The sequence below is a fragment of the Caretta caretta genome, chromosome 1 (genome assembly GCF_965140235.1).
Source record: "Caretta caretta isolate rCarCar2 chromosome 1, rCarCar1.hap1, whole genome shotgun sequence".
Taxonomy (NCBI): domain Eukaryota; kingdom Metazoa; phylum Chordata; order Testudines; family Cheloniidae; genus Caretta; species Caretta caretta.
The window spans coordinates 201,986,481-202,013,610 of NC_134206.1; the positions used below are offsets into that span (position 1 = coordinate 201,986,481).

The 27,130-nt window shown below is 48.6% G+C and overlaps 2 protein-coding genes across 8 annotated transcripts in view; one reads left to right on the top strand and one right to left on the bottom strand.

The window, feature by feature from the left end:
* Positions 1-352: 352 nt before the first annotated feature.
* Positions 353-27,130, top strand: part of ZDHHC23 (zDHHC palmitoyltransferase 23) — a 47,180-nt gene continuing 20,402 nt past the window's right edge. For 2 of the 6 annotated variants that reach the window (XM_048817960.2, XM_075118828.1), the window contains exons 1-3: positions 743-1,221; positions 2,148-2,858; positions 3,677-3,844. In XM_048817960.2, coding sequence (XP_048673917.2) covers positions 1,115-1,221; positions 2,148-2,858; positions 3,677-3,844 — 986 coding nt within the window. In that variant the 5' untranslated portion in view covers positions 743-1,114. Of the gene's footprint in view, positions 591-740; positions 1,222-2,147; positions 2,859-3,676; positions 3,845-6,405; positions 11,224-27,130 lie in introns of those variants that run through there. The other 4 variants (XR_007352464.2, XM_048817945.2, XM_048817936.2 and 1 more) reach the window with 4 other exon arrangements.
* CCDC191 (coiled-coil domain containing 191) overlaps positions 15,487-27,130 on the bottom strand; it is a 38,093-nt gene continuing 26,449 nt past the window's right edge. For both annotated transcript variants that reach the window (XM_048817857.2, XM_048817868.2), the window contains exons 13-18: positions 22,625-22,707; positions 20,483-20,584; positions 19,198-19,341; positions 18,235-18,387; positions 17,601-17,755; positions 15,487-16,207 (exon numbers count right to left, since the gene is read on the bottom strand). In XM_048817857.2, coding sequence (XP_048673814.2) covers positions 16,075-16,207; positions 17,601-17,755; positions 18,235-18,387; positions 19,198-19,341; positions 20,483-20,584; positions 22,625-22,707 — 770 coding nt within the window. In that variant the 3' untranslated portion in view covers positions 15,487-16,074. The remainder of the gene's footprint in view (positions 16,208-17,600; positions 17,756-18,234; positions 18,388-19,197; positions 19,342-20,482; positions 20,585-22,624; positions 22,708-27,130) is intronic.

The following is a 27,130-nucleotide window of genomic DNA, read 5'->3' on the forward strand; positions in this document are numbered from 1 at the left end:
CCACCAGCGGGGCCTGCGGCGGTGCGAGGAGACAGCGACGTTAAACCGGAGCAAGCGTGCGTGGCGCCGGTCACCCGCGGAGTTGCACCAGTTCAACACACCCAAGCGCGGCCCCCGCTTCGTTAAACCGATGCCACGGCTGCGCGGCCTGGGGGAAGGGGCGGATACGGCAGCGCTGGCTCGCAAGGGAGCTCGCGGCTCCTCTAGCCCCAGCCGGGCTCGCTGGGCGCGAGCGCAGCGCCCCAGCCTGGCCGGGCAAAGCTACCGCCGCGCGCGCGGCAATGCCTGGGTACGGGCCGGGAGCGCGCGCGGCCGGCTCTGTGACGTAAGAGTCTGCACCGCGTTCTGTGCCAGGCTTCGGCGGGCAGGGTGGAGCACACCGTTCCCGCGGCCGGGCTCCGCCCCCCACCTGTCGCCACCCTCCTCGCCCTTTAAGCAGGCCGGCCTCTGCCGTGACGTCATGGCTGGCCCCGCCCCGCCCGCGCCGGCATTGGGCCATCCCGGCTGACGTTGGCACGGAGGTGTTCGGAAGCGGCGGGCGGGGAGGCTGCCGGCTGCCCACCCTCAGCCGGGCGCCCTGCTCACGTGAGGTGAGTGACGGGGGTGAGAGCCTGCAGGGGGCGTAGCCAATCACAGCTGTTCTCCGGGATGGGGTGTGCGGCGTGAATGGCAGGGGGGCGGCTGGAGGAGGGGGCTCGGGTGGAGCAGGGCTGGTGGGTGTGCGGGGCCGGGGGAGGGCGGGCTGAGCACCTGGGTGGGCTCAGGGGGCAGCTGGGACCCCCCCCCCCGTTCTCCCTCCGACGGGCTGGCCCGGGCTAGAGCCGTGGGGGCCCGGGGCTGCTGGTCTAAGCCGGGGAGCAGCGGAGTTGCCCCTGAAGCCCCGCCGCCCCTCTTTCCACTCACGTCTGGCTTTTGTGTCAGAAATAGCCGGCCACTCGCTTCTGCAGGACCCCAGCAGGCAGTGCCGGGGCAGCCGGGTCCCTGTGCCCTTCCCCGCTGCCCCCCCGCAGGAGTCGCCATCGCACGCCGGCCGGAGCAAGCGGGAGCCTCAGTTGCCTGAGGAATCAGCGGCTGGAAACCGGGCAAAAGGAGGAAGAAGGCCGAAGGGTCTGAGATGGAGGAGCCGCTCTGCTGCTGCGAGTACATTGACCGGAGGGGGGAGAAGAACCATCTAGTGGCCTGTTGCTGTGACTGCGAGGACCTCGATGAGGGCTGTGAAAGGTAAAGAGCCTAGTCTCTAATCTGCCTTTACAGAGGGGGGCTCATACCACGCTCATTACCGTGGTATCTTGAGTGTCTCCCCCCACTCTTTAACCAGCTTCTTTAGAAAGGGGCACTGTGTGGTCAGGCTCAGCTTTGGAAACCCAGTCTACACATAGCTGCTCCATTTGGTACTTTTAAACATCTCCCTGTCAGATAGGAGTGGTTGTCTGTGTCAAGTGCCAATTGACAAGGGACTGGGCATTTTGGGAATGTCAAAAGCCTTCTGCCTGGTTGGGATAAAGGCTGGGGTAATAGAGCAGGCTGGGAATTTCACAGCAAAACAGGATTTCATCAGAAAATTCTTGTTTGTTAAACCCAAAATGTTATGTGGAAACTTACTGGGTTCAAAGAACTTTCACTGAAGCACAGGCAGGGTTCCTGCCTGCCTGGTTTCCTGCCAGCTTGCATGCAGGGCTGCTAGAGACCCAGGACTTCCAGGGTCTGCAGCATTAGGGTAAGCCCCACAGTGTGGACTGCCCCAGAGCCAGAGATCTGTGGACACCCAGACCTGATTCTTGTCAGTTTCACAGCTGCTATTCATCTGGTTTCTGAATCAGGGACAGATTTTGTTGAAGTGGGTAGATGGAATCACAGAAGTTAGAGAGTGAAAGGCTTAATATTAATAGAATAACCTTGCGTTGGTCTTTAGAAATTTCTTTAAAAAGGCACATGTCCTGTCTGAGAGAGATTACAGGTTACATCAGATAGGCATAGAATAGGAAGAAATGGGAAGGGAAATAGGGAGTGAGTCAAAGTGATTGATGTGAAGTGATTGAATCTTGTGGGTTCTGATTAGACTGTAAGGAGAGACTGAACTAAGAGGGGAGTAGACAGCACAGAAGTGTCTCATGTATGTGAGCAAAATCTGTGCTTTTCCCTAACAGGTGGCTGACGTGCAGATCTTTGCCCCCGGGGACTTTAGAGAGAATTGCAGACACCATCTTGGATCGCTTCCGCATCCCCTGGCTTAAGGGGGCCATAAAGATCAATATCAGCCTGCTCCCACCACTCGTCCTGCTGCCAGTCTTCCTCCACATAGCAGCTCTGCACTTCCTGTTGGCACTTGTTATCCTGACATCCCTTCCTGTGGTGGTGCTGTGGTACTACTACCTCACACACAGAAGAAAGGGACGGACTCTCTTCTTTTTGAGCCTGGGGCTGTTCTCTCTGGGGTACATGTATTATGTGTTCCTCCGGGAAGTGGTTCCCCGAGGCCATGTGGGGCAAACTCAGGTGGTTATTCTCACCTGTGGGCTAATTCTCCTGCTTGTGGCCCTGTCTCAAGCCAAGAGAGACCCTGGCTACCTTGCCAGCCAAATGAGCAATGACAAATCACCATGCCAAGGCAGCAATGACTTGCCAAACAGGAAAATCCTGGGGAGTTCCAATGGGCTTCACGGAGCAGCTGTGTCTGGCATTGCCAGCTGTCATGCTAAGAACAGTGATGCCAAGGGCTATTCTAGAACGTTGGCCGAGGGACTAGACAGAGCAAAGGAGGACTGGTGCACCAAATGTCAGCTGATTAGGCCACCTCGGGCTGGACATTGCCGGTTGTGTGGCATATGTGTAAGGAGACTGGACCATCACTGTGTCTGGTAGGTGCCATGGACTTCTGAGGTTGTTGTTTAAGGTTAAAGAAGTTGTTGCTCTTTGATCCAGATGCTAGCAGTCAAATAGGGCTGCCACTTGGATTTGGTGCCTTTCATTTTGGTACAGAGAGCTGTCATTTGCCCTAAGTAGGGTGACCTGATAACTAGCCAACTCTGGTGTAGGAGATCTGTGTTTCAAGACCAGGTTTTGGTCTCTGGGTCCTAGTCTGTCTGCAATGACAGTTTTAGGGAAATTTCCCACTGTGACTTTAGAACCAGTACAGTTCCACTGAGTGGAGTGCTAGTGATGTAAGAAAGGGGTCCGGTTTTTTTTACCGCCATGATGTTTAAATATGCTCTAAGCAGGTATAAATTTTGTGACATGCTAGCACTCCTGCAATTGCTTCCACCACTGGAGCCGCACTGGTGCTACAGCAGCAGGGGGAGAGTCACTAAAATTGCCAGTGTAAATGCAGCCCAAGATCCCAGGGATGGTGGTGTGTGGATATATCAAGCAAAGAGACGTCACCTTTCTTAGGGTTTTAGGAAAGGCTAAGAGCCTGCCAGCAGGCAATTGACAGGATGTGGGAGGCTCTCCCAGAGCTATATTGACACTGGCAGGATCTGAATATGCTGTTTTTACATTTCCTTAATTATTGGCCTAAATTACTAGCCTGTGCCCTTGAGTGGCTTTATGTGCACTCTGGTGAGTGTATTATACAGACACACCTTGGAACCAAATTCTCTGCCAGTCAAGGGAGAGAGACACTTTTTTTTTTTTTAAGTAAAGAAAAATGTTTTATAAAATGTTCTTTCCTTTGGAGGATTAACAGCTGCGTAGGGGAGCGGAACCACCGAGCCTTTATCCTTGTGCTATCACTCTTCCTGCTCACCTCCATTTATGGAATTACACTGACCCTGGACACCATCTGTAGGGGCCAAAATATGTTCATAGCGCTGTTCTACTGCCCAGGGACCTATGCAGACTACAGGTGAGAAATCTTCTCAGGGACAGGGCACGGGGTGGGGACATGGGTCCTTCCTCAGAGGTCAGATCATGTAGCTCAGTTCCCACTTGTTACTTGCTTCCAGTTCCGGAGGCCCCAGTCCATCTCCTATGGCCCGCATCATGCCTGACAAACAATGAATTTATCCTCACAACTCCTGGGAGACTGAGAAGTGCTGTCCCCATTCTACAGCAAGGGATGCTGTAGGCACAGAGTTAGTTTCTCAGGGTCCCATAGAAAGTCAGTGGCAGAGCCAGGACTGGAACTCAGTTCTCCTATGTCCCACTCCTGTGCCTTAAACATAAGACCATCCTACTTGTCCCTCCATCTCTGTCCTTTCACCTCATCCTCAGTGTATGAGTCTTCCAAGCTGTTGCTTCTTCATCTGACTCCCTCCACCAATCCCTGCTGCCTGAGTCCCCAGACTTCCTTTCTTACTCTCTGGCTCCCTTCAAAGATCCTCACCTGCTCCCTTTCGCTGCCTCTCCAGTGCTTAGGAGCTCTCATGCTGCCTGGCTGCATCCTGCCACCCCTTCATCAGCTCCACAGATCCTCCTTCCATTCAGCTGCCTCTGTGTTGTCCTGTAGTTCCAAGATTTATTTTTATTATCCAGTAGCACCTAGAAGCCCCTATTGGGATGGGCTCCCCTTTGGACTAGATCCTGTACAGCTTACACAGTAGCTGACAGCCATTGCTTTGAAGAGGTTACAGTCTAAATCAGGGGTGGGCAAAATACGGCCTGCAGGCCGGATCCGGCCCATCAGGGCTTTGGATCCAGCCCGCGGGATTGCCACCCCAGTGGAGCCATGGGGCTAAGGCAGGCTCCCTGGCTGCCCTGGCCCCATGCCGCCCCCAGAAGTGGCCGGCACCATGTCCCTGCAGCCCCTGAGGGAGTGGGGGGGCAGAGGGCTCCAAGCACTGCCCTCACCTGCGGGCACTAGCCCCCATTGGCTGGGAACAGGGAACTGTGGCCAATGGGAGCTTTGTGGGAGTTACCCGCAGGTGAGGGCAGCTCACAGAGCCCTCTGCCCTCCCCTCCCCCAGGGGCCGCAGGGAGCCTGCCTTAGTCCCGCTGCGCGCTGCTTCCACCCTTGAGATGCTCAAGGTAAGCAGCGCCAGGTTGGAGCCTGAACCCTTCCTGCACCCCAACCCACTGCTCTGAGCCCCCTGCCTCAGCTTCCACCCCTCCTGCACCCTGAGCCCCTTCCTGCACACCGTACCCCTACCCCAGCCCTACATTCATGGCCCTGTATGCAATTTCCCTACCCAGATGTGGCCCTCGGGCCAAAAAAAATTGCCCACCCCTAGTCTAAATAGACAAGATCGGGAGTGGGGAGAAGGAATTCAATATACAAGCAAGTGATCAGGGAGGTTGGGAGATGAAATGCCAGGTCCAAGAGTTTTGGGGATTACTGGGTGGTGTGTAGCTGGGGAGTGGCGGTGATGTAGGGAAGGAAAGAGGTTGAGTTGTAGGAGAGGAGGTGGGAGGGCAATGGAGAGGTTGTGTTTGTGACTGCAGCAGAGACTTAACCAGTCCAAGTTAGGTGTAGGTCAGGACATCCAGTGGTTGCCGCCATGCAGAGTTTGGCCTTCATAGTCTAGCGGATTTTATAAGGTGTCCTGAAAGATCACCCCTTTCTACTCCCATGCAACTGGTGTGGGAGAGTGGACCAGGCTGTTAGTGTCTAGAGCATTTGAGTGGCTAGATTCAATGAGCAGACAGGGAATGAGGGCTGGTGGGTCCCAGACTGCAGTTGCTTCCTTCTGTGACTGTATAAGTTGAGCTCCCCTTAGAGTTTGTAAAACAGTGTGATCTAGTGGTTAGGGCAGTAGAATGTGAGTCAGACCTCCTTTACCCAGCGTCACCAAAGATTTGCTGGTGTGACTCTGAGTGTGTGACTTCACATCTCTGCATGAGTTTGTCCAGCTATAAAAAGGGCTTAGTGCTTGCCTCTCTCCCAGGCATGGTGACAAAAACATTAACATTTATACAGTGCTGAAACAGAGGCTAGAACACTGGACTGAGATTCAGGAGGTCCGGGTTCAAATCCTGGCTCTGGTGGTGACCTCAGTTTCCTCACCTGTACAATGGGCATATTGATACTGCCCTCCTGTGTAAAGCACTTTGAGTTCTACTGATGAAAAGCACTAGATAAGAGCTTAGTTTTATTATTATGAGTCCCCAATCTGGGCCTCAGTTTCCCCACCTGTAAAAGGAGGATGATACTGGCTTTTGTAAAACATGTGGCATTCTACTGGTGAAAAGTGCTGTATAAGAGCTGGGTATTATTATTATTTTTTATTATTGGAAATGTATATGGCTGTGTAAGTGCTAAGCATCATTATTAGCGATGTTGTGGGGCTTTAATGTCTGTAAAACCCTTTGGGATCACCTGATGAAAGGGGCTGTTGTAGCAGATATGGAAAGGGACAGAAGGGAGATCTGTTACCAGGGGAAATCTCTCTCTCAATCTCTGAAGCTACGGATTAAAGCAGCTGTGCCCACATTAAATGGCTTCCTTCCCATCTCTTTCCCCACTGCCAGCTCCGCTCTGTCATTCACGTGTGTGTGGTACTGTGCCATTGTAACGGCCGGGATGGGCTACATCCTCCTCATCCAGCTATTGAACATCAGCTACAACGTGACCGAGAGGGAAGCTCGGCTGGCTCTGCGGGAGGACACCGGGCGCAGGCTTCTGGGCGGGATTGTGGTAGACACGGGCAAGTATAACCAGGGCTTCCTGTACAACTGGGGCCAGTTTTTGACCCTGGGGTCACCCACTCCTCAGCACTCTGCTGAAGACATTGTGTGAAATCCCTTTCCCACTGATCGCAGTGACATTCTGTGGAGGTGAATGGCTCCTTCCACAGGGATCCCACTGCCATTCCCTACGAACTTGGAGGCTGTGCCCATCTCATCATCGGTGTCTGAAGAGGCATTAAAGGACAGATAGCTCTTGTACACCAAAGGCCAAAAGTAGGGTGCAGAATGAATTAAGCCATATGCACCAACCAGGAGAGATGAAATCACACTCCTACCCCACCTGTCTCCACACAAAGAAATTATGCACAGTTCAGGAAGATTAACAACACAAGACTTTGAGAACATGGATGCTCCATGTCTAGATTTCAGAGCCAAGATAATCAAATGCCAGGCTTCAGGCCTCAGCTGGACACTGCAGGGTTCAGGACAGACTTCCCTCTCTTATCCATGTGCAGCATTTCACAAATGATGTGATGCCTTGTGCTGATGAGGCGAACTATAATGTGTACCAAGAGCAAGCCATTCCAAGAGACAGGATCGCAATCATAAAGGATTAAGGGGAAGATATTTAAAAGGGGCTTTGTCTTGTGGTAGCTTTAAGAACTAACTAGGACCACTCTTCTCTCTTGTGGGCATATTTTTCAATCTTCCATTCCAACCTATCCATAAAGCTGCATCAGCTATTAGTGCTTCTCTTAAGTGCCTTTGTGAGCAGTACAGCTATAGGGCTGTTTGAGGTCCTGTCCTCTCTTAGCCGCCCCCAAAGGGGCTATTCCATCTGTGTGTGAGCGGAGGACTGATCCCTCCTGTGCCAGTGATTTCTTTCCTCTGCTTCTCTGAGTTGATCCAAGAGCTTGACTCCCTTGAAATATTTTTGTTCCATTAGCAATTGCTAGCACCACACAGCTGGTAAATATTTTTCAAGTAAGAAAGCTTTAAGTTCCCAAGTAGCTGTTACTCATTCTGGGGCAGTGGCCCAGGTGGGAAGTAAATAGACCTTTGTCTGATGCTGCTACTGGCTTGTGATTTCCCCCCCTCCCTGTGATGAGAGAGGAATAATAGTACTCCTGGGAGATGGCTCACAGCTGAAGTACAGCTGCCCAGATCTCTGTCCCCCAATCATTGAGAATGTGCTCTACCCCCAGTAGACCTGCTTCTCAAAGGAACTGGAAAGGCAAGATTTAACTCGGAGGTCTGGGGATGAGGGGAGGGTTTGTTGGGCCTCACAGAAGACTGCTAAATGAAAATGTTGGTTGCAATGTTGTATAGTCAGGATATTAGAGAGACGAGGTGAGTGGGGTAATATCTTGTATTGGACCATCTTCTCTTTGGTGAGAGAGAGAAGCTTTCAGGCTCGCGTGATCTGAAGAAGAGCTCTGTGTAAGCCCAAAACCTTGTCTCTTTCACCAACAGACTTTGATCCAATGAAAAATATTACCTCCCTCACCGTGTCTCTCAAGTGAAATGGTTGGCGGGGGTTACAGCGGGGTTGCTAGAGGCCTGTGAGGACTGAGTGCACCTGCCTCTCAACCACACCTACCTGGGCTCCAGTTTTAGCTGAAATCACAAGGGATGTCATTTGCAGATCTTATGTCTATCCCTGTTTGTGCACATTGTAAACACCACTGTAATTTGATATGCCTGGCTAGACAAGCCCTGGGCTCAGAGAGCATTGGAGTATTGTAGATCCAGACTGAGATGCACCGGCAGAGATGAGAGGAATCTCACTGTAATTATTAATATGTGTCCACTCCACAAAAACAACAATCAATGAGTAGCCCCCTTGGTGGCAGACAGACCAAGGACTGATTGGAGACTTGAACTCCCCTCTCCTTGCTTAGAGGTCAACTCTTTAGGGCAGGGTTGATAAAGTGTATTACCAAAGGGTGTGTGTGGGGTGGGGGAGGAGAGAGCAAAAAGGCAAGCTTCCCCTCCCCGTCTTACTGTACATTCAGCCCCCAATCTGCTAGTCTGGCACCTGTCACCATCACCGCTCAAGATACAATGCCCAAGTTCAAGTCAATATGCCCCTCTTTACACTGTTCTGTTGCTTGCTAAAGTGGTATATGCAACTTCTGTGCCCTACAGCATAATTAATGAGCCTTAGGAACTGCTGTGCTTGGAGCCCAGTGACATGGAAAGAGCTGCTGACTTGTGCAGTCCCCTTTTTGTGATCACTTTAAAGGGGAGAAACCTCTGTCTCCAGTCAGAGGGAAGGAAAGAAGAAAATCAAGAGATGTGGAGACCTCTGGCCCTTTATTATCCCCATTTCAATGAGAAAGCAGTCACATGGATCACACTGCTCGTCCACTGGCATGATTAGTTTCTAAGGTGCCACAAGTACTCCTTTTCTTTTTGCGAATACAGACTAACACGGCTGTTACTCTGAAACCTGGCATGATTATGATGATCTCACTTCTCCTGGGACTGGAGTTATGTTCATATCAAGAGCTTGCCTTAATGCTACTTAACTGCAAATGTGTCTGTAGCAGAAATACATTTAGTGGGGCTGTGGGGAGCCTAGATGGAAGAGTTCTGCCTCATACAGTGATCTCTCTCAAACCTCTGTCCTGTTGGGAACTTGGAAAGGTTGAGATAATGTTGCCTTCTGGGCAGAAAAAAGCCACTAGAGGGCATGTGGTGTAGAGCACAGAACTAGGAGCTAGGACCTTGGGCAAGTCACCTAACCTTTCTATGCTTGTTAACCCCTCTGTGAAGGGGGAATAAAACTCTGAACTGGTGTGTTTACCAGTGCCATCTAGTGGGTGGAATTGGAGCTGCTCAACTGTGTGTCAGGCCCAAACAGCTTCAAGTGGTTAGAGGCCTGTGTTTTTGCTGCAGGAGGATCTGAATTTTATTCCTACTGCATGGGAAGTTCTAAGTGGCCATAGAATGCACTCTGGTGGCAAATGCACTGTCTTAAATGGCCACCTTCTTGTTTACAGTCCTAGCCTTCCTGAGAGAGGATTACCTCATGAATGTCTTTGGAGAGGGAAAGCACAATGTTGACTTTTTGCTCTGTTTGTACAGTGCCTGGCACAATGGGGTTCTGGTCTATGATTGGGGCTCCTAGGCACTATAGTGATATAAATACTAATATCGGGAAGTAATGCTGTTCTGTCCTTTTCATGGTAAGAGCTTCAGATTTACTCTGTTTTGGGGTTTGGAGCTTCCTTTGAGTACCTACAGTGCAGCAGAAAGTCCAAGAAGGGCAATGCCCCCCTTTTCATTTCTATTGAGGGTGGATTATCTCACATTCTTTGCTTTGCCCACCCTTAGTCCAATGACACAAGGTTAAACTTCCAGCCAAATGTTAAAATCCACCACAGTAGTGGACATAAAGAGAGAGTCTTGGGGCTGTGAAAAAGGGATAGAGATGCAGTTCGTGCAATAAAGGAAGGCAGGCTGGTGAGGGATAGATGGGGAGCACACTGCATTTGACAGATGAGCTGCAGGTTGGGCACCCAGCTGGATCCAACAGATACTTAAATCTAAGCTCCTTGGGGCAGGGAGCAGTCACTTACTTGTCTGTAAATAGTCATGCATGCTCATAACAATCACAAAATCATTACCATTCTGGCCCTTTAAAGGCTCTCCTGAGCTGCAGAAGAGGAGTGTCTAGAGCTGGTAAAAGTCTGGGGACTCTAGCAAATTTTTAAATTGTTTTTCCTGGTTTTCTGCCTCAACATTTTGAAATGTAAAAAGATTTATCCCGTTTTGGTAGCATCCTTCTTAGAGACTTTCAGTGCTATTCAGTGGGATTCACTTTACACACCAGGAAGAATTTTAAAGGACTAGGACTGTCATAATACTACTAAAATTGCACAGATACTAGCATCCTGGTTGGTGAATTTTAGTGAAAGCGTTAAATGCATGATACGAGCGATAACTTGGCACTCTGCCATAACTGCCTCTTCTCAATTTTGCATTCGTGCTCTGGTAGATGAGTGACCTTTTTTTGAAGACCATTTCTTGACTTTCACCTTTACCCAAATGACTGAAGTCCCTGCTAACCAAGAAATGCCAGAGATTCCAATCCTATTTCAGACTCCAGGCTGTAATGGTGCTTTCCCCCTTCGAAACAGACTGCTTCGAGTGTCTTAAAAAAAATCATGCGCTTTAAAGGTTTCTTCTCTAGACAAACGAATTCTGCCTAGTGTCTTAATAATCACATGTGCTATGGCTTCCTTCCCTGTGTAAATGCATATTGCCTCATTAGAGCAGGATGTGTGTGTGTGATTATGGATGTATTTTCCCTATCTCTGCTATGTTTTCAATGGAGGCACCGGCAAGGATGTTTGTCAAATGAAAACCCTGCAAGGGACGAGGTGAGATCCTTCCTGAAATCAGGAATCTGACTTCCCAAGAGTTTACGTCATTAGGGAAATGGTTTTAATGATAAAATGAAAAATACAGTGTCTGAAAGAAGAATTGCTTCTAACCTGGTTGTTTTTTCGTAAATGACAGGAGGAACCCTAAATATAAAATGCTGTTGTGTGAGCTTTATTAAAAGGATTGTGTTGGGTGGCCACTTTGTAACATGCCCAGTGTTTTCAGAGGGGTGTAGTTATGAGTTCAAATAAATAAAAACTATCTTTAGAGTGGTCTTGATTAATTTATACTATGTTACAGTGCAGATTAACTGAATGCTTCCGGGCAATCGTACTGGGTTACAGAGACTTGCATTTCTAATCAAATCCAGCCAGGTCAGTAGTGACTGAAAGCTACCGCCATCTAGGGGCTGTGAAATGAATTTGGATGTTGGGGGGAGATGGCCCAATTCCCAGTGAGTAAGCAGCCATAGTACGACACCATCATCACATCTGGTATTGCCTTGTCACTCCTAGTCTCAAAGGGAAAAGGATTGAACTTCCCCAAGTGTTTCCTCATAACCTCGAGGACATAGGTTTCGACCATTTAAATTCTGCATCAATTCAAGTTTGAAAGCTGGAGGCAAACTCTAAAACAGTCACCAGCTGAGGCTGAATCTATTTTCTCATTATGCCAAAATCTCTTACCATCAAGGGGGTGAGGTGTAAGTGTTTGATGGGATAAATCTTAAATTTGGAAAACCATAGCATCCACTCAGAATGTTTTACAGGTGTCCTGTACAATCTGCCAATAGCCTTATCAGAAGGAGCCTGGGCTCTGGCTGCTCTGTGTGCGATTATTTCAGCTGTTTGGCTGAAATCAGCGGGGGCAAGGTCTGATTCAGAAGAAAACTGGTGTTATGGTAAAGTTTCATCCCTGTGGACTTTAGTCCCAAGAGCTGCATTTCTAACCCGTTCACTAGCACTAAATTCATGAGAAACTGCACCTATCTGAACTGTTAAATCCTAGACTGTGAGGGACATAACTGCAGCAGTCCAGGCCTTCACAGGCATCTGACAAAAAGCTAAGCACCACCCAGTGACATGGTCTCTGCTGGAATCCTCCAAACTAGGAAGTCTGCCAGAGTGTGGGTGGGTCTGATAAACTAGCAGGAAGAAAAGGGAGGATGAGAATGCTGAAGAGCACCTAGGGCCCATCTATCATGCATAACCATGGGTTTGAGATACCTCATGTTTTGTGTGCTCTATCTAAGATGCATTATTTTCAGAGATAGTGCTGAGCAAACACTAATTGAAGTTAGTAAGAGCTGTGCATGCCCAGCTCAAACCCAAGGTGCCACAAATTTAGCATCCAAAAATTGAACCCATCTGTTTCAAGCCATATGAGGGGTTGGTTCAGAAGAACCTTCCCCCAGGGCAAGGTTATTCCAGAATCTTCCTTTGCCCGTACCAGACACAGGATAGCGGTGGATGATGTCCTGCTCCAGTATGGCAATTCCTATGTTCCCACAGCTGTCCCTGGAAAAGCCCTGAACTGTCCCGTCACCAGCTGCCTGCTGCTCTACCTTGATGACAAAGGCAGGGTCACATTGGGTTTCTCATCTCACTAACTGCAATTTTACCTATACCAGGAATCCAGCCTTAGAGGGGGGTAGCGGGAGAACATACCGTTCCCACATGACAGCTTCCTGACTGGTGCACGAATACAGGAGGATGAGGGAGGATTAAAATGTTCTCTCTATAAAAAGGAGGCCGGTAACCTGAGAACGGAAGGGCTGGCTCTAATGCATCCTAATATGTAGAGACTGCACTGGTGAGATTTCCACGGGTCCAGTGTGCACCAAGAGGCAGACACTGCTGCTACTGTTCTATCATCACACATTAGCCAGGAACGCACCAATGGGTGGAGGGGAGTCTAAATTGCATTGAAGAATTGAAGCTGGCTAGGTTGGTCCTCCGCTCTTCCCTTCTGCCCATGTTCCCAGTCTGCTGATCTTTCTCCAAAGGAGATCTTATCCCTTCTGCAGTGCCCACCCTCTCCCCCACCTACACAAGCAATCTCCCCAGTGCCCTTCCAGCTGCTGTTCTCTCACACAATCTGACCTTAATGCTTCTAGCTGATCTCCCACCACACTCACCTGTCCTCCATCCACACACCTTCAACTCCTTTCCACCCCAAGGTAAGTGCCCACATGACTTGACAGCAGTCAGGTCTGTAACCAAGATTTGGGCAACAGGCATGCCTTGTGTTACTTAGCATTTGAGAAGTAGGCTGTGGAAGGGAAAATTAGGGAACGATAGTCTTGTTAGGATAGAACTGAGGAGCTGTTAGGCTGTCATGGTACAGGGTGTGCTTTGTAACTCGCCCTGCTCTCCATCCAATCCTCGCACCCAAGTAGACAAAAGCCTGAGAAGAGAGGACCCTTGTTTCCAGCTTTGTTACACAAGTGAGAGAGAAGCAAATTCCAGTCTCCAAATGCCTGTGTCTATTACTCAGGTGTTCAGAGCTGGGGACTGTTAGGAAGAATGCCCTAGCGGATCTCAGCAGGCATAGCAATCACAACTATCTAATATAGACATGAGATTTTTTTAAACAACTGTACTAACCAAATCCCCATGTGTAGGCTAGAGCACTATTTCTTAACTCAGCTGCAACACTTTGTAACAAGTTAAGGCCTAATCTTGATTAGGATGTAAACGGGTGATGGTAACTCATGTTAGTTAGTGTCCAGCAAACGCTTTCTAAACCTCTAATCGAGACAAGGCAAGTTGTACTTCAGCACATGCGAAACTAGTAGAGTTAAATTAACTTGTGGGGAGCCCAGGCTTCAACACCACCACTTTAGCTTATGCTAAAGTTCAGCTTGCCTTGTTCTGGACTAGAGTTTTAGAAGTTATCTGATCATGGTAGCTAGCTTGATCTAACTAACAATACATCTTTAAATCCTAGTCTAGACAAGGCCTACGTGTGGTTACAAACAAAGGATGTAGCAGCACTAGGAACAGACTAGGAAAAAGGGGGCTTTTTTAAAAATGGAACTAGTTGCTATGATTTGAAACGCCACTCAGCACCATGAGTAGATAGTTTCATGCCTATACACTTGAGTTAGCGGGTTGTGCTATAAGTTAGACTTGCTGCTAGGGTCGATCCCCATCCAACTAATGGTTTTAACGATGTTCAAGTGTCTACATAAAGTGCTATGTTTGTGTTTCAAATCCTGTTAGCAAACTCAATGGCAAAACACCTGCTTCTAAAGGTTAGACTCCCTCTCCTCCCCCAATACAACAGTTTAGGAACAGTTCCTTATGGGGGCAGGGCTTCGTGTAAAGCTCAGCAGGACATGGGTTGTTCAATGATGCAGCTATTTTTGAGGGTAAAAGGACTCCATTCATTTAATAGAATCATAGAATATCAGGGTTGGAAGGGACCTCAGGAGGTCATCTAGTCCAACCCCCTGCTCAAAGCAGGACCAATCCCCAGCTAAATCATCCCAGCCAGGGCTTTGTCAAGCCTGACCTTAAAAACTTCTAAGGAAGGAGATTCCACCACCTCCCTAGGTAACCCATTCCAGTGCTTCACCACCCTCCTAGTGAAAAAGTTTTTCCTAATATTCAACCTAAACCTCCCACACTGCCACTTGAGACCATTACTCCTTGTTCTGTCATCTACTACCACTGAGAACAGTCTAGATCCCTCGTCTTTGGAACCCCCTTTCAGATAGTTGAAAGCAGCTATCAAATCCCCCCTCATTCTTCTCTTCCACAGACTAAACAATCCCAGTTCCCTCAGCCTCTCCTCATAAGTCATGTATTCCAGTCCCCTAATCATTTTTGTTGCCCTCCACTGGACTCTTTCCAATTTTTCCACATCCTTCTTGTAGTGTGGGGTCCAAAACTGGACGCAGTACTCCAGATGAGGCCTCACCAATGTTGAATAGAGGGGAACGATCACGTCCCTCGATCTGCTGGCAATGCCCCTACTTATACATTCCAAAATGCCATTGGCCTTCTTGGCAACAAGGGCACACTGTTAACTCATATCCAGCTTCTCGTCCACTGTAACCCCCAGGTCCTTTTCTGCAGAACTGCTGCCTAGCCATTCGGTCCCTAGCCTGTAGCGGTGCATGGGATTCTTTTGTCCTAAGTGCAGGACTCTGCACTTGTCCTTGTTGAACCTCATCAGATTTCTTTTGGCCCAATCCTCTAATTTGTCTAGGTCCCTCTGTATCCTATCCCTACCCTCCAGCATATCTACCTCTCCTCCCAGTTTAGTGTCATCTGCAAACTTGCTGAGGGTGCAATCCATGCAATCCTCCAGATCATTAATGAAGATATTGAACAAAACTGGCCTGAGGACTGACCCTTGGAGCACTCCACTTGATACCGGCTGCCAACTAGACATGGAGCCATTGATCACTACCCGTTGAGCCCAACAATCTAGCCAGCTTTCTATCCACCTTACAGTCCATTCATCCAGCCCATGCTTCTTTAACTTGCTGGCAAGAATACTGTGGGAGATCATGTCAAAAGCTTTGCTAAAGTCAAGGAACAACATGTCCGCTGCTTTATTTGCAGATACAGCCACATTGTGTCAAACCACAAGACAAGAGTACTGACAACAGAAAGGCTTCCCGGGCTCTGCTCCAGTGCAAAAAGGCACGTTTCGGTTCTGCGCTTCCTGTCCCTGAGGGAGGAAGTTCAGTGTTTCAATTCGCCAGCCCTATGCTAAAGGCAGCAAAAATCCCTGGGGCGGTTTGGAAGCAAAGTGCATCTGGCCTGGAATTTATCCTGCCTTGATTCTCGTGTTCTAGCCCTGCTCACTGCCTGTCTGATGGGGTGTTGCTCTGGTGTGTTCCCACTGTGGGAAAGCAGCCTTGTGGCTAAAGAGTGACACCAACAGTCCAGTTTCCACTGTCATCCTCAGGTTAGACTGAACGGTAAAAGTGGCACTTGAAACACAAGTGGCCATGGGCCCTAGAACACCTGCTTTGCCCCCCACTGCACCAAACCAGGAAGAGCTCCTGTCATTCACAGGGGTAAGCTCACATCACTAGCTGAAGCCTTCCACTTAGGTCCACTCTGCTCATCAAGGAGGGAGCGTTGCCCAGAGTCCTTCCTGTCATCTTCGGAAGTCGGGGAGAATTTCGGCTACTCTCTTGCGTAGCTGCTCTCTCCTTGCCTCTTTTTCTCTTTCCTCCTTCATCAGTGCTGGGTACTGCCTCCAGGCCCTGAACATGGTCAGTGTTATTCTCCTTTAAAAAAGGGAGAGGGAAAGGACAGATGAATGGACAGAGCCATCACACACGGCCATTAAAAGCCTCTGCTCTATTCTAAAACAGCCAGAGACCCCCAGGATTCATCCCCTCTATTGCTACAGTCAGGTCAGTGACAGATTAAAACTGTCCAGTGCAGGCAGTTTAATTACAGATGTCAATCATCCCAGAATACTAACACTGTGCCCTTCTCGCTTGCCTTCCCTCCAGATCTCACTCCTCTCACTGGAAGGATTCATTAGTCAGTGTTTGCCGAGTGCTCTGAAGATGAAAGGTGTTATATAAAGGCTAACGAGGGTCCTTGAGAAAGAGGAGGTGAAGGTGGCTTCTTCATGGGAGGCTCCCTCATGGAAGGAGTGAGAGAGAAGAGCAGCCTCATTCAGTGCAATTCAACGGCTTGCAGGCCCAGTCACTTCACTTCCAGTCTCTCTGGATTCTCCTCTACTCCTCCAGTTCACTGTGCCTGTCACCAATAACCAGGCACCATTCCGATCTTAGCCCTGTCAGTCAGGTTCAGCATTAAACTGTGCAGGAGTGTGAGCTAAACTTGCAAATTAAAACCAAAAACCGCGTTGATGTCATTGACTCTTCCCATGAGCCAGTGATGGAGCCTGTCTGCATCAAACCCATAGGAGTGGGATTTGACTTCTCTGCTTCCTGCAGTGTCTTTGAGACTTAGCTCTTCACTGTACTGACGGTAAGAAATGTCCTGTTAAACCTGCACTACAGCACAGCTATGGGAGAGTAAACTGGAATCTATTCAGCTTCATTCATCGTCAACAAAACTGTCAGCTTGGGACTGACAAAACTGCAGAATCGGGTAAGAGGCAGAAAGAACCACCTGGATTCTCAGATCCCAAGTGCTCTTTGCAGCTAATCAGTTTTGGATTCATAAACTGAGCCCATTCAATCTGCAAGGTCACCAAGAACAGCAGCTCTGGAAACCCTGCAATGTTATTCCCATACAATCACTTGACTCACTATCACTGTACGTAAAAGTTTTTCTAAGCTGGCTTTTTAACAGGAGCTGTGTGGCCAGATCCACTGACTGACTCTGAAACTTTCAGCCGTTCATCATCTTCTCCCTGCCCCTCCTCCAGGGAATTCAGAATTGCTGAAAAGATTAAAGACCAAACTCCCTTTTCCAATCTGCATGGAGCCATCTTTCTTCAGATATTCTGCACCCATTGTCAGCCCCGTGCGTATTGTGAGACCAGAATATCACAAGCAAGAGCCACCTTTCACATGTAAGTGACAGCAGGGTATTGTCTACATATGGTGGGTTGAAGGGGAAAGGCCAGACACTCAAAAATGTCCCATAAGGTAGGTACATGCCAAGTAAGAACAACTCCCACTAGGGGAATATGTTTACCTATCACTGTGCTCAGCTGCGATCTTCTGCTTTTCCCATAATACACTCTTCTCCTCGTTGAGCAGGTCAAACCATGCCCAGAACAACTTTTTCTTGAGGGAGGCTGCATAGAGCCTGCTAGCTCTCTCTTCCAGAGCAGAGAGAGAATCCTTGAGCTGGAGAAATGACAGAGGGAAAGTAAGCTTGTTCTCCTGGCCTCCCCACTAAACAACCACAGAAGAGTATCAAGGAAACCTCTAGTGAAGGTAATGGGCATGGGAATGAGAACGAGAGGCAGGGAAGAGCAACAGGCAGCGGAGTAAAGGGGTAATGACTGAGGGGAGCAAAGAGGAGGCTGTGATTGAAGGGGTGAGAAGACTAGCAATAGGAAGGGGGAGTGATAAGGGGAGGAAGGGAGCAGAGTGGAGTAAGGCAAGGGGTGATGCGGACAGGGGAGAAGGGAGAAAGGGGTTGAGGAGGCAAGTGACATGTGAAAGGGAGGTCAGTGTGACGTAGCAGGCAGCATGCAAGGTTCATGTGATGCAAGGCTCACCTGGAGCCCATGGGTGCATGTGGTAGGCCCTGAAGTTGGGTTTGGAGTGTGAGAACAGTTGGTTGGGTTAGTAACATCCCCTCCCCTTTGGTCTGGGCTCACCTTTAACCAGCTCCTGAAGCCCCTTTTGAGTAACATGCGGGACGAGAATTCCTCAGCTTGAGCCATCTTCTCAGCGAGGCTCTCCTGGATGTGCCAGAGCCAGGCCAGCAGGCACTTTCTTTGCAATCCCGAGCTGTGGTGCTTTTGTGCCACCTGAGCAGAGTTAGGAGGGAGAGAAAAGGGCCAGTTACCTAAATAAATATGTTGTAGGACTGCAGCCAGGGAAACTCCACTGCAAAACTACCTCAGCTTTAATGTAAAAGATCCCATGATGCACCATACCCAACTGTGCCACACTCTACACTGGCTTGACTATGTCTCTGACCAAGTGGCTGATCAGCTTGTGGACTGAGGACTGAAAGCCCCTCATGACTGCGAGTCATTTTTATCTTTGTATAACTGCAGATGCCCTCCTTACTCAGACAGAACGTCACACTGATTCTTACCATGCTATCAGCCTCAAATCTTGGGAGTATCGCAGGTAACTGCAGGCTAATCAGAAATGATTTACTTTCATCAGCTTTCAATTTGCTGTCTTTATTTCACTATGTGCCATTTTGTTCTTGGGACATGGGAGCATCCAGCTGAGGTTTCGTCTGTCCTTCTTTATTTCATATACAACTACCATGTCTCCTCTTGCTCTTCTCCTTTCAAATGAAATAGTCCTAGGGCCAAATTTTCCAAAGCACTAAGCCCCAGACCCTCACAGGTATTTAGGTACTTGAAATTAATTGGTGTTAGATACCTAAATACCTTTGAGGATCCACTGCTGTGTGAATTTAATATTGGAAACATCCTCTATTAAGGAAGGATGCAGTGCCCTGCTCTTGCAGGGGGAGGGACTCAGTCAGTCAATAGTTTTTTCCATCTCCTTCTGCCTTCAGAGTCCATTACCCGTTTCTCCCCCACAACCCCATTTGGCTGCTGCTTCCTCCCTTTCTCTTCCTTCAATAGGCACTTTACCACCATGTTTTCCTTGGCTTGCTCCCTCAGCCTCTTCCAGGGCTCCAGCCCCTGCTTTCTCAGCAGGACCTTCTCGTAATGGTCTCTGGCTTTTGCCAGGAGCTGCCGCTCTTTCTCCAGCCTTCTCTGCTTCTCCAGTTCTTTCTGCAATTCAAAGACCAGCAGTTTAACTCATCCGGGGTGAAATGGATGGTAAGGCATATAACCACAGACAGTGAGTAGATGGGGATCCTGACCTGGCCAGAAATAGGAATCTGCAGCTTGTGTAGCTACTACCACAAGGTGGCCAAACATCTCTGACACATACAAACGCATCAGCTGCTACTGGAATGAGCCAACCATGGCTGTGTGGAGCAAGGGGAACAGTCTCCTTCAAGAAATCATGAAGGCTTGAAACCATTTTGGAAGAATGACCACAGTATTAGAGAAAGTCACCCCCAACTTGCATGTCAAAGGAATGGAGAATCTAGCACATGTATACATTGGTATGGCTCGGTCTCTCAGGGGTGTGAAAAATTCACACTCCTGAGACGCACCTATACCGACCAAGCCCGCCGTGTAACTAGAGCTATGTCAGTGAAAGAATTCTTCCATCGACCTAGCTACAGCCTCTTGGGGAGGTTGATTATCTACACTGACGGAAGAGCCCCTCCTGTCGGTGTAGGCCGTGTCTACACTGAAGTGCTACAGCAGCATTTAGGTTACTGAATGGGAGAGAGGAAGCATATCTCTGGGATTTAAAAGCATCTCGCTTGCCACAGCTCCTTCCCAAGCAATAGCCTTGAGATGGCAGTTCCTGCCTGGCAGAAACTGCTGGTGTACCAGAGGAGATATTCCCATTCTTTGGCGGGAAGCTGCCACACTATGGAACTCTTTCTAGGGCTTATTTAGCTGAGGCTACATATTTGTTACTGGTGCAGCAGGGTATAGGGACATGAATGAAAGGAGCAACCCAGAACGAGGTGTGGGTACAGCACAGCCAGCCACAATGCAGGCTTCCCCCACACAGCCTCACTGATGCACCTCAAACCTGGCAAAGCATCTGCAGGGACCATCAACTGGACAGTGAATGCAGCGTCCCCAGTCCATTCAAACCTCAGCCTCTGTTGAAACTGCCAGTATGGGAGCATCCAAGAATGATAGTGGGTTTTATTCTGTGGACACCAGTACAGTAACTGAGATACCAACTCTTTTCATTCTGGCCACTGAACAGTTGCCAGAGGGTAATGGCTTTTGCTCTCTACCATTGTGGATGTGGGGCAGAGGCACACAGTGTTCTGCGCACCAATTTCTGCTGTCTCCTCTCTTCCCTCCTCTTCTCCAGCTGGGCCTCTTTTTCAGCAGCCTCCTTCCTCTGACGCTCTTCCTCTTCGGCCTTCAGCTGCACCTTGAAAAGAAGGACATGGCTGGAATAAAACCAGATGCACCATATTTGAACGTTTACAGGAACAAAGGACATTCAGACCAAAGACCAGAGAGGTGAGCATCCTGCCTCTAGCAGTGACCAGCAACTATTGTGCAATGATGTACATTAGGGTGGGGAAGGACACTTCTTCCTGCAAGTGATCGCTGTACAGCCTGAAGCATTGCATTTGACAACCCTTCTCTGTGCCTGAATAACTTTACATATTATTGAAGGTTATTCAGTCCCAGTTTCTCACTCAGCCCTGAGTTTCACAGGCTACCTCTATGATCTGGGCTGTTCTACTTTTACTCCCACACAAAACCATCATGAAGTTAGTGTTATGGTGGCTCAACTGTATTTCCCTGATGTGCCATGGACACTAAAAATCAAGAAAGTTGTTTCACTGAGGCAACATTCACACCCAGCACAGCACCATTCTCCAAGCATTCACCCTCTCCTGTCACAAACTTCCCACATACCAACACCTTCTGTAGCACAATCACTTTCAATTCAACAATGCTGTCACCTTCAGCACACACATCAAAGAACCAAAAACCACACTGTCTAAGCCCTCAAGGCGTGTCAGTCACAGATAGGCAAACCTATTTGTGTACCCAGGTGTACACAGTGAAACCTAGATCCTGGCCTGCCCACCAATTGAAACCTTCTCTACGGTTTGGTTAAGCCTCTTCAACCCACTTCCATCCCACAGGAGGCAAAACATCATTTTCTGGAGGATCCTTATTCTGAACTTCCTGATTTCAGTGCAGATAACATCACAACCTCAGCATTATAGTAACAGTTGGTTGCATTTAAAAGGGCCACTCTGTCAAAGGAACATCTATGACAAATTCCAGCACAGACTATAACCCACAAGAGCCCCTGTGATAGAAGAACCATGGAGATTGGCTTGGCCTCCTTCCATTCCACCTAACTCAGGTCCTTGGTGAGATGCTGCTCTGTCTGAAAGCAGCTGGGCTCAGGATTTCATGTGGATTATCTGATCTTCTTATTTTCAGGATTTATTTCCCCTATAATAAGGTAATTCACATCTAAACAACTCCCTTCCTGCCTCTAACCTTCCAGGCATTTGTTTGAAAGTGCTACCTGAGCCTATACAGGTTGGAGATCCTGGAAAATACTTTCCATGGGTTAGGGTGGGGCTAATCACATTAATTACACAGACACACACATACATGGTAAATTATCCTTATTTGCTGGTAGACATTTACTACTAAATAAAGAACTGTAGGATTTGCGTACTGGATCAGATCAAAGGTTCATCAAGCTCCGTATCCTCCTGATGTTACAGAGGAAGGTAAAAAAAACCACATACCTGGCTGGATGTGCAGTGCTGCACATGAGTGGGTGGAGCAGGGGAAAAAAACCCTGTCTATGATGACCCCTGAGCCCTGTCTATGATAGCAAAAATCAGAAGTCCAACCACTTTCCTTAGGTTTAAGGACCTTGTGGAGGGAGAGACAGTTTGGCAGGTGAAGAGATGGTGACACTTTTCGGATGAGCTTAGGATTTTCAGGGACTCCCCCCAGATGCATAAGAGATGTTTTATTTCTAGAAGTGCTGAAGATGCAGCATGTTCATCCAGGAGCAAGAGAGGCAGAGAGTCTAGTATTTCACATCACTCAATGGTGACCCATGTGGACCATTCAGTACTGGAACTGATGGGCTCTGAAGAGAATCCCACCCCATCCTCCCTGGTTGGAAGGAAAGTAGGCATGAGGCAGGGGCTTGGAAGAGGGGCAGAAGTGGGGAAAAATGAGCGACTTCAGCGCTCCAGCAGGGAGGTCAATCACTCACCAGGCTGTGTGGGTGGGGATGTCCTGCTGTGATAGGGTTTGTTTATCTGTTTTTGGGGTATCTATCAGACACTTACCAATGGGCTCAAGTTCATTATGTAAATGAAGGAGGAGGTGCTTTTCCCAGCACTTGACTGTGAGGGGCTTCCTTTCACAGCCACTCCCTCAGCCGGGGTGTCTCAGATTAGCTCTCGGCTTTACTTACCAGTTTCTCCTCCTCTCTTTTTCTCTTGGCCTCTTCCAGTTCCCTCCTCCGTTCTGCTCGGTGAATTGCTCTCTCTTCCATGGCTAGAGAATTAGGACCAAGGAGACAAGAGGATTAGTATATACGAGCTACAAGGCCATGGTAGCAGTTTGGGAACAGGACGAATGTGCAAACTGTCTCCAAACTCACACTCGAGCTGGACTTGGCACCATCAGTGTTGAGGAGCTCAGGTCCCGCCAGCTCTTCAGTCTGGCAGTGCAGTGGAGGACTTGTGGGAAGAAGTGACACTGGTTATGGGAGTGCCTGACATTGGTTATGACTGACCCCCTGTGGCCACCTCTCAGAGCAACATTGATGGGCTCGGATAGGAGCCACGTCCAGAGTTTCTGCAACACAGGACCTTTAAGAGGAGGTAAATGCAGAGAATCTGTTCCTTTCCTCTTTCCCATCCCTATGAGACACATGATGGCCTTAGTAAGCTCTATATGTGATCAGGATATGCTAAGGCAGAGGTTCTCAAACTGTGGTCCGAGCTCCATTCAGGTGTTCCGTGGATAGTTCCCGCTACGGTGTGCACCTGGGCGGCCGCACACACAACAATGAAGGGCCACCCACCTAATTAGTGGAGCCGCGCAGGCATGGCTCCACTAATTAGGTGTCTGGACCCTGGAGAAGACACCCATGTAAGGTGAGGTGGTGGCCTTGAGGGGAATAGGGAGGGGGCAGTGGGGTGAGAAGAGGGGTTGGGGGAAATTTGTGACGTCCAGGGCTGCAGTGGCCAGAGAAAGAGGCAACCTTCCCCAGCTCCAGGGCTGCAGCTGCCAGGGAGAGACCCCCCTCCTTCCCAACCCCAGCTCGGGGGCTGCTGCAGCTGGGGAAAGAGAGCACATCCATCACATTAGAAAGGTAAAACTACTGATATTAAAATATGAGTTGTGTGCTTTTATTTGTAGAACAAAAAACCGTGAATTATTATTAAGGATTTTTTTTAGAGAGCTTTTATCCAATGCGCTTTACAATAGTTAGCTAATGGTACAAACAACATTTGGAAAGATCATTAAATGGTGTGCCAAGTCCCTCAGCAATTTTCAAGTGATCCGTGGAAAAAAAAAAGTTTGAGAACCATTGTGCTAAGGATATTGAGCAGATAGTAGGTTCAGTATAATGGTACAGGACATTCTCCAAGCAGCCCTTCTCCATCCCCGGAAATGGCCAGTTTAGGTGTAGCAGAGCGTTCCCACTGATTTTGTTTGAGAAGCTAAGCAATGCTTCCTTGCAGTGTTTGGGGAATCATTCAACGTGGTTATAAATTATTCCAACATCCACAACAGTCTCATGTAGCTCGTCAGCAAAAATGACCCACACCTGGGGTAACACAAAAGGAGACTCAATCCCCCAGGCGGCCTCATGTCTTTGCAATTTTGTTTTTACTGAATGGATGTGCTTGTCCACTGATGCCTCTGCTAGCAGAAGACACCTCACATTGGAAATAAACCATGCCTAGATGGTCAGCTTCCAGCCATCAGATCCTGGATCACAAAGATCACAAAAATCTTGGGGTTCACATGAAGAATTGATTTGAGACCAGAGGTTAGTCCATGGCAGAGTGATTGGGCTGACTTTTGACCTCTACTGTTCAAAGTCACAGCTTACCGCATAGTACTAGAGTTAAAATGGCGAGAACTAAGAGAGAGAGGGCATAAGCTAAAAAGGCCTCTCAGCAAATGTCAGCCTGATGCATGTATCATAGCAAAACTCCTACCCAAGGCTGTAAGATGGGCATCTCTTATTGAGTGGAGAAAGCTGGGTTATGGGCATGATAGGAGAGGCCTTTGCTCTAAACTTTTCAAAAGTGATGAGTTTTGTCCTAAGTACAAGAAGACAAAGTGTCCAAGGATGGGACTGTATAGATTCACTCTCCTTGTGGTAACTGAAAACGGACTTACAAGGCAGGGAGGGAGCAGAGACAGAGAGAGTTGCCAGCATGACAATGCAGAGTCAATAAGGCATGGTCCCTAGGTTTTACTCTTCTATTCTCAGGCTATCCACATAAAACATCCTTTTCACAGCGTGGCTGGCACTTTAAAAGGAGATGGATCTCAGCCCGTGCTTAATTTGTGCCAGGGCTTGCCAGGGCTGAGCCTCAGCACCTCTGGGCTTGGCAGTTCATAGCCCTGGCACCTCTAGGCTTGCTGCATCAGTTATGAACGTTAAAAAAATTGCTTGAGCCCCAGCACCTCTTTCATTACAAATTAAGCACTGGTCTCAGCCCCACCTGTGACATGGCCAACTGTACTCCTCAGGTGGGAACATGTGACCGGTGGGTCATGTGATTCAATCAGGGCCTCTTGGATAAATGAGGGAGAGGCCTGGATAGAGAAGTGACCCAGAGGTATCTGGGGAGAGAAACTTCATCAGTGGCCTAGCTGCTGAGAGCAGCTAGGCTCTTGTAGGGACCCTGAGAAACCAGGAGAGCAGCAGAAGGGTTTGCCTGATGACCTCTTGGAGCCAGAGAATTGGACAAAGCAGACAGAGGCCTGGGTAGGAAAAGCCTGGGAGTGGCTGCTTCAATTATTTTTGGGACCTTAAGCATGGTTTGAATTATTCTGAACTTTGTTAATTAACCAGACCCCAGGAAGGGCTGTTGTTATTACACTTGTGACAGGAGTCCAGGAGGGGAAACTGAGGCAGAGTGCCACAGAACCGCCACAAGGGGGTGCTTAGGAGGCAGCTCTTGTTGCAACCCTCAACAGCCAGCCTACAATGCCTGGGATTGTTACCTCCCTTACCAATAAAAACTGGCAGTACACATCAGTCAGACTTTAAGAACAGTCCCATGGAGAATTTTTTTTCCTGATTCTTCTGTTTGGGTGCAGAGGTGCAGTGCAGCTGATTGAAGGGGAGCTGCAATGGGATCTCCAAGAGACCTGGACAGATTGACTGGTGAGAGAGGTAAAATCCACGGGTTCAATCCTGGAGACCTTACTCATGCAAGCAGCTTCCTTAGCTTACTCACAAGGACTTCAGGATGCAGCTCTTCATGTTGTTCTGACTCTTGGGGTATGGGTACAGTTATTGAGATGCCACTGCTTCTCACATGGCTTTTGTGAGATCTGTTGAAATGCTGCACTCTCATTGGTCAGCAGAGAGGGTGAACTCATCATCAAGGTGTCACAGTGCTGATGACCTCATCTCTCCAGTATGTTCTGCCAGAGCTAGTCTTTGCCCCTCAGTGTCAGAGTGAGGCAGTGACAGGTGCAGTCAACAACCAAAGGCAGTTCAGTCTCTTTATCACAGTAAAGAAATTGCTTCCCCAGTTCTGCTAGGGCTTTCCCAGCCAGGCTGTTTTGCTGTGAGAGATGGGCCCAAGTCAAATGAATCTGGATTTTGATCCCTTCCTTCTAAGACTTGGGGGAAGGGCATGTGCTGGGATCTAGGGTTTTGGTTCAGCTGCATCTCTAGTTGATACAGTGATAACAACAAAGCAGGGCAGTGGGACCCATCAGCAAAGCATCTCATCTTCCAATAGATAAGTGCAATGAGTCACGGGACTGTACATAGCAGGAGTTAGTAGGGATGGCTGCCCACTCCCCAGCTGTCCTGGGTTCACTCTCTCTGTGGGAGTGAGGGAGAGAAAGAAAAGGCTCCCAGGTATCCCTGAGATCTCACTGACTGATTTATCCGTAATAAACACTAGAGATGGGACTGAGGTGCTAAATTCAGACCCAGATTTCAAACACCACAGTGTCAATCCTGGGTTTGGTTGGATCCACTACAGGGATTGGGGGGTGAGGGTGAACAGCTCTTAAATTCTGGTCCAGATCCTGGTTCAGATTCCAAACCTCCCCAGAGTTTGGGAGTCCTTTGATCTGTGAATTTGGTTCAGGCCCCTCCCCAGTTAGTACTGCCCCGATACTGGCTGAAATGAGGCAGCTTGAGAGAAAGTAAGAGACATGGGTAATGACCGAGGTGTTAACTCTATGCAACATAGCACAGAAAGGACCCATGGGCTGAGGGGACTTGATGAGTGTTGATACACTTCTGCCAGGGAATAGAATAAATAGCGAACAGGAATTATTCACAGCTTCACATGGTGGTAGGATCAGTAGCAACAGCCAAAGAGGGAAACACAGAGCTGAGACACTAGGGAAATATATTAACAGTGAGAGGGACTGGTTATTGGAATAAACTTTAGCAGGGGCAGTTCCACCAGTGCAGAGATTCATGAACAGCTGAGAACAGGCTTTAGCACAAATGGCCTTTGGGTGGGATTTTTAATAGTACCTAAGTGAGGCAGGAGCATAATCCAAATCAATGGGACTTGTATTCCAGGGCACGCTTGCAGATCCCACCCACAGTCATTAAGCAGGCTTCAGACATGATGTCCTATTGTCCATAACTCTCGATCAATATTTTTCTCTCCCTTTCTCATCTATAGTTTTCTCTCTTTCATACAGTTCCTTTCCTGTCTGTCTCTCCCTTCCTGTCTTGAACTTTCTGGCTTAG